General features: G+C 50.3%; 1 protein-coding gene across 7 annotated transcripts in view; it reads left to right on the forward strand.

Moving 5' to 3' along the window:
• Kirrel3 (kirre like nephrin family adhesion molecule 3) overlaps positions 1-5,951 on the forward strand; it is a 562,524-nt gene extending 556,573 nt beyond the window's left edge. For 6 of the 7 annotated variants that reach the window (XM_026779203.1, XM_026779205.1, XM_026779207.1 and 3 more), the window contains 2 exons: positions 3,439-3,525; positions 4,042-5,951. In XM_026779203.1, coding sequence (XP_026635004.1) covers positions 3,439-3,525; positions 4,042-4,485 — 531 coding nt within the window. In that variant the 3' untranslated portion in view covers positions 4,486-5,951. Of the gene's footprint in view, positions 1-310; positions 996-3,438; positions 3,526-4,041 lie in introns of those variants that run through there. The other variant, XM_026779208.1, reaches the window with a different exon arrangement.
• Positions 5,952-6,752: the final 801 nt, after the last annotated feature.

Genomic DNA, 6,752 nt, shown 5'->3' on the forward strand with positions numbered 1-6,752 from the left:
CAATTTTCCCTAAATATTTTTGATCTGTGATTGGTGGAGTCCACTGTGCAGAATCCAGGAATATAGAGCTTGTAAGAGCCCAGGAATTGCTAACTATTGTGTTGCTCTAAACATTCCCACTAGATGGGGAGCAACTGCCGCCTACTTCATCCCTGGCAGAGGCTCACCAATGTTTGACGAATGGAGCTGACTTTTCTCTCTGCTACACTTTCTCTAGTCAACTGATTTTCAGGGTCTGTCAATTCTGCTTCAAAAATATATCTCAGATATGTGTCCCACCTCTCCTCCATGATTACTTCCTTCTTGGTAGCCTTGCCAGTGCTCCCTGGACCACTGCAGCAACCCCCTAATGGACTTTGGCTTCAGCCACTTGTCACAATCAAGCCTCTGGGACCTTGCTAAAAGAGCCTTTCTGAACTACCAATCTGGCGGCACACATCTGGAACCCCAGCACTCAGAAGGTTAAAGCAAACAGCAGTGCCTTTGTGACTTCGAAGCCAGCCCGAACTAATTAATGAGACTCTGTCTCAAACTAAATAAAATATTAAAGGTAATTTTGCTCCTGTGATAATCTACTGAAGTCTCTCAGTGGCTTCCACGTCTGCTGGATGAAGTCCAGCTGCCCGACACGTCATCACTCCCTTTGCTCCAAGGTACCTGCCAATCTTTCCAGTTCCATCTTCCAGCCAAACAGATCTTGCTTTCCAGACATAAGGATGGGTGATCCCTGGTCTGGGTGTTCTCTATACACCCAAGACCCATGTCCCCTCTCCCTGTTGACGCGCCCGCTGAGTCTCATGTCCTACAATAAAAAATGTTTCAAATGTCATCCACCCCAAGATTCTCTCGGCCTGCCCCCTCCTCACACAATGGCTAGCCCTGCCCTCTTTGCTGCACTCCCTTGAGCCCCTTTGACAGCCCACTGCTGAGGACAAGGAAACCTCTCCAAAGACTCTGGAGCTTTTCAAGGGCAAAGGTCATATATTTCCCCTGGGGCGTCCCTGACAGGGTAGCTAGTACCTGACGTAGGGAGGTGTTCCTTCACGCAAAAGGGAACTCACATCCCAGACCTAAAAGGAAATGATGCTGTTTACGCTTCCTCCTTTCTACCCTCTCACAAGGAGGCATTTCTTTTGTCTCACAATCAAGCCCTCAAAAGAGGAAAGGTGTCCCTGAGTATTTGGAGAAGAGCAGAGGGGGTAATTTGGAAGAAGGGACTTGCTGAGGCTCTGGAACTAGTCTCTCCCTTGGGAAGATGCTCTCCCAGTCCCCTCCTCCACGCTGGGAGATCTTACACCCTGTGGACTGGGAAACACTCCATCATCAAGGGGAAGTAGGCTTAGATGTTTTATGGGGGGGGGGGGAGAGAAGAGCAACAACAATCTAGATAGAACCAAAACATTTACTGGAAAAACAGAGAGGAAAAAAAGTAATGCAATCAGTGAGAGAAAAACAGGATGTAAGCACATTGGCCCATTCTGTGGGCCTCCAAGACTGAGACAATGCAAGAGAGAGAAACCAAACACCTCTCAGAGAGCTGGGTGGGAGCCTGAGCTAGAGCACCACTGCTGGGGTGAGGTATCTGAAGTCTGGGGAAGCATCCCTGTGTTCCCTCTGCACCACCACCGTGGAAGCTTCCTCCTGATCTTACACCTCACCATTACGCTCAGTGATTTAGAGCTCAGCTGCCATTCATTCTCAGATAACAAGCCTGGCACTCACCCTGGCCAGAGGCATTCTAGTCAGTGACCAAGAAGTACACATTCTCAGCCAGGTGTGGTGGGGATTCAAAGAGAGCAAGGTCTCTTCCCTCTTCCCTCTTCCCTCAGGCTGGTTGGCAGATGTTAAGGAAGACAGTCACTGCTGAGAGGAACAGGTGTGACCTAGCCTCTCAGTCTGCTTTTTATTGCTATGACAGATACTGAGAAAATCAGGGCTGGGGGGAGGGGGGTGATGGCTCAGTTGACATGGTGTTTCGACACACAAGCATGAGGACCCGAGTTCAATTCTCTCAGAATTCATGTGAAAAAGACCCAGTAGTCCCAGTCGTGGGGAGGTGGAGGCAGGAGGATCGACTGGGCTCACTGAACAGCCACGCTAGCTAAATTGGTGTGCTCTGGGCTCAGTTAGAGACCTTGTCTCAAAAAATAAGATGGAACATGATTTTAGAAGATACTCACTGCCAACCTCTAGCCTACACACACATGCGCACACACACATGCACACAAACACATGTGCATGCACACACACAAAGATAGATACACACACACACACACACACACACACACACACACACAAAGAAAAACGCACAGTGGCTCATACCTCTAAGACCTGGGAAGCAGGAGAATTGCCGAAAGTTCCAGGTCAACTCGGGCTACAGAATGAGTCTCTGTATCATAACAACACCCACCACCAGCCCTGGCGAGGTGACTCGGGAAAAGCCAATGATGCTGAAGTCTACAGTCTGAGTCTGAACTCCAGGACCACAGAGGAAGGAGAAAACCAGCTTCTGGAAAACTGCCCTTTGCTATACACACACACACACACACACATACACACACACCGTGGCGTGCATTTATGTGAGTACATGGATGCGCACACACAGAGATCAATTAATTAATTAATTAAAATAAAAGAGGAACAGTTTCTTTGGTTGTGGCTTCAGCCCACCTTCGTGTGGCCTTGATGCCTTCAGACCCACGTCAAGGCAGAACATCACAGCAAAGTCTGCCTCAGGGAAGACTGTCTACCTCATGCTGGCCAGAAAGCAAAAAGAGACAAGTGGGACCAAGGTTCCAGTGACCTCTTCTAAGGCACACCACCAGTGATCTCACTTCCTTCTACTAAGCACTATGTCCTAACAGTGCCACACGAAGGGTGCTAAGCCTTGAATACATGGCCTTTGTGGAGATAGCTCAACTATGTTGCCAGCATCTCGACAAAGACTCCTTCCAACATCCCGGCCCCAGTTGACAGACTGCCCTAAAGAGCCTGGTCTATACCCGGTGTTGATGTTCTGGGGTTGCTTACTTACCTCAGGTACATCTATCTCCCTGGTGAGCAGAGCGAGCTCTGTCTATCTGCATCGTACTCTGTATACACAGGGCTCTTAGTGCATGGCGTGGCCCGAATTTTTCAACAAATATTCAAGTAAGAAGTCTGGTGAGGATGTCCCTGCCCAATGGAAGAAGACACGCCTTTACAGTCATACTGATGCTTCATCCGCTCTCCCCTCCTGTCTCTGTCCTGGAATGAGAGCCCCCAGAACCTTGCTGAGGTCTGGAATTGTATCCTAACTCCTTACCCGCCTTTCTGCAGTCCAGGATGTGCAGGGGAGACATGTGGCAAGCCTTGGAGCTCATTTCTTCATCTTCTCCTGGGAGGAGGTGGAGTTGAGCCCACCTTCTCCGCACTGAGTTAGCCATTTTTGGGTTGTAGATGGACCGGGGTGAATTCCAGCAAGACTCGGTGCTGAAGCAGCTGGAGGTCCTCAAAGAAGAGGAGAAGGAGTTCCAGAACCTAAAGGTAGGGGTAGCCACAGTGGGGCTGGACCATAGAGATGATGGCCCAGCATGCAGAATAGAAGTGCCCAGGGCCAGTCTGGAAGTGCCCAGGGCGGGTCGGGGACAGGTGTGACTGAGGGTAAGGGGCTGAAAGTTCCTGCTCTCCTTGCCCCTGAGTTGAGGCTGGATTCCTACAGGTTTCCCTTCCCACAGCCTTATCACACATAGATTTTAAAAGTCAGTATTCATGTTCTGGACAAACACACAAAAACAATTAGAGACCGCTTTTCCAATGATCTTGCATCTCCCTTGTATAAACGGGGTCTGGTACAGCTTCCCCTCTCCTGCTGACAAATGAACATGCGCCAGGCTCCGATCGCATCCCTGCCATGCTAACCCTTCCTGTTTTCTGGTCAATACCCTTTTTTTCCATCCCTTCCTCCCCTCCATGCCTCCCCTGTGCTAAGAAGGACTGGTCAGCCCAGTCTCCTGCCAGTGAAGGCTCGCTACTGAAGGCCTCTTGTTCTTGCCCTCCCAGGACCCCACCAATGGCTACTACAGCGTCAACACCTTCAAAGAGCACCACTCGACCCCAACCATCTCCCTGTCCAGCTGCCAGCCAGACCTGCGTCCTACAGGCAAACAGCGCGTGCCCACAGGCATGTCCTTCACCAACATCTACAGCACCTTGAGTGGCCAGGGCCGCCTCTACGACTACGGACAGAGGTTCGTGTTGGGCATGGGCAGCTCTTCCATCGAGCTTTGCGAGCGGGAGTTTCAGAGGGGCTCCCTCAGCGACAGCAGCTCCTTCCTGGACACGCAGTGCGACAGCAGTGTCAGCAGCAGCGGCAAGCAGGACGGCTACGTGCAGTTCGACAAGGCCAGCAAGGCCTCTGCCTCCTCTTCCCACCACTCCCAATCCTCTTCCCAGAACTCCGACCCCAGTCGACCCCTGCAGCGGAGGATGCAGACTCATGTCTGAGGATCCCGCACTGTGGTGGGGACGGGCCAGGGAGGAGGATAGGGCACATTTTCGTTCCCCAAGGACTGGAGCTACTTTGCAGAGGACCCTAGAACTGGCTGCCACCAAGGTGGCCTCCGAGCACCTCTGTTACCATCTTTCTCCAAAGCTCTAATCAAGCACAAATGGCTCCCGGGTGGAAAATGAAGAGGATGCAGCTGAGAGCGTAGTGCTCAGGGCTTTGTCCCCTGCTCTTCCCTAAAGGCCCCTCAGCCACCTTGTCCTCCCAAGGGCACTAGTGGCAGCTAGAAGTTTGCTTTTATGAAACTGCTGTCCACTCTCCTAGCTCCTCTTGCGCCCATAAGCCATCCCTGGTGCCTGTATTCCTTACAGCCTTGGGGAACGGAGGACTATTTCCCAGCACTGAGTTGCTCCAGAAACCCCACCTTCCCCACTGTGCATAGCCCATGCCACAGAGGCTGAGGGTTGAGAAATGACCCTGGCCAATGGAGCATCTGCCTGGGAGCCCACCCTCAATTTGTTTGGTGTTTTGTGTCTATATTCTGTTCTTGGGCTTGATGCCTCTGAGCTTGGTGGTGGGACTGGCCCGTCAGAATCTGGTGTCCCCGGAGCTGAGGAAGGGAAGGAGGGAGAACGGAACGCCTGGAGAACACCTGGCCCGGTGCACCCTGAGCCAGGCGGTACAATTCGGAACCCTCACCCTCGGCCCCGCTTTGTGTTCTCCCATCCTCCCTGCAGCACAATCAAGCTAACACAAGGCTTGCGAGAACTTCTCTAGCCAGGGTTTGTTGAGTGGTTACTGCAGAGTGCTTCCTGGCAGTTGCGGATTTGAGGGTACTGAAGGACGGGCAGGAGGATGAGACAGACTTTTGCAGCTGATGAACGCGAGGAACAATCACCTGTTCTCCAGTAGACTGGACTCTGTGTGCAAGAGGGAACGTTTTTTCTGCGCCTCTCCCTCCCTTCACTCCCCACTTAAGAATAAACGGTAGGGCCATTACCCCCATCAAACCTGCCTGTGCTTTTGTTCCTGCGTGGCCACAGGAAGACCCCAGGAGTCCAAGTGCATTGTGGGAACTAAGGATTTTTTATTTGTTTGTTTTTGACTGTTCTTCACTTGTGTTTTTTTTTCCCCCAAGCAAGGAAGGTCATTGTTGGGGCTCGTTGTGGTCATAATAGAACCTACAGGTTGACTCTCTGTTTGTGGATGACATCAGCCAAAACACAGGTCTTGCCAACCTCAATTCTTGCCAAGTGCAGTAAGTCAATACCATCACTCTGGACACCAGCCAGATCCTTCTAGCCTTTTATCTCAGCACTATTCCACAGGGGAGTCTTTCTCTACTTTGGATATAAGAAGGAAGGTCTCTTGAAAGACCATAGACCGCCACCAACACTCTAACAGTTAAGTATAGGACTCAAAAAAAAAATTAGAGAAAAAACATTTTTATTTTTTGTTTTTTAAGACAGGGTTTCTTTGTGCAGCCATGGCTGTCCTGGAACTCACTTTGTAGATTAGGCTGGTCTTGAACTCACAGAGATCCACCTGCCTCTGCCTTCCAAGTGCTGGGATTAAAGGCATGCACCACCACCGCCTGGCCAGAATAAACTTTTTTTATTGATTTAATTGAGCTATACATTTTTTTTCTCTGCTCCCCTCCTTGCCTCTCCCCTCCCCTTCAGTTCTCTCCCGTGGTCCCCATGCTCCCAACGTAATGGACTTCTAAGCATCATCAGAGCAGAGGGGATGGATAAGTGAATTAGTGTTCTAGTGCAGGAAGTGGGGTTCAAATGGAACTCTGAAGAACCAAATCGTTCCTAAAGCTGGAAGGTCCTCACTAGCTTTTGACTCTTCTTGGAGTCAAAATCTTGGAGGTTCTTACCAATCATGAGATCTTTCATCATCAAATTTCTGCTCCTTCCACACACTGTTTCCTTGGGTGACCCTAAAGTTAGATTTTATGCATAGCCTTTATAGCTACTTCACTCAGAGTACCTTTCTGCTTCAATTATATTCCCTATTGCTTCAAATCTTTCTCAATTTACTTGATATCTTCTTCTGCAACCCCCAAACCAAAAGGATTTGAAACTCATTAGAAATGAAAGTGACTGGGTGGCAGCGGCACACGCCTTTAATCCTAGTACTTGGGAGGCAGAGGCAGGCAGATCTCTGTGAGTTTGAGGCCACCGTAGTCTACAGAGTGAGATCCAGGACGGAAGGAATGGAGGGAGGGACGGAAGAGAGAGAGAGAGAGAGAGAGAGAGAG

The sequence above is a fragment of the Microtus ochrogaster genome, chromosome 5 (assembly GCF_000317375.1).
Source record: "Microtus ochrogaster isolate Prairie Vole_2 chromosome 5, MicOch1.0, whole genome shotgun sequence".
Lineage (NCBI taxonomy): Eukaryota > Metazoa > Chordata > Mammalia > Rodentia > Cricetidae > Microtus > Microtus ochrogaster.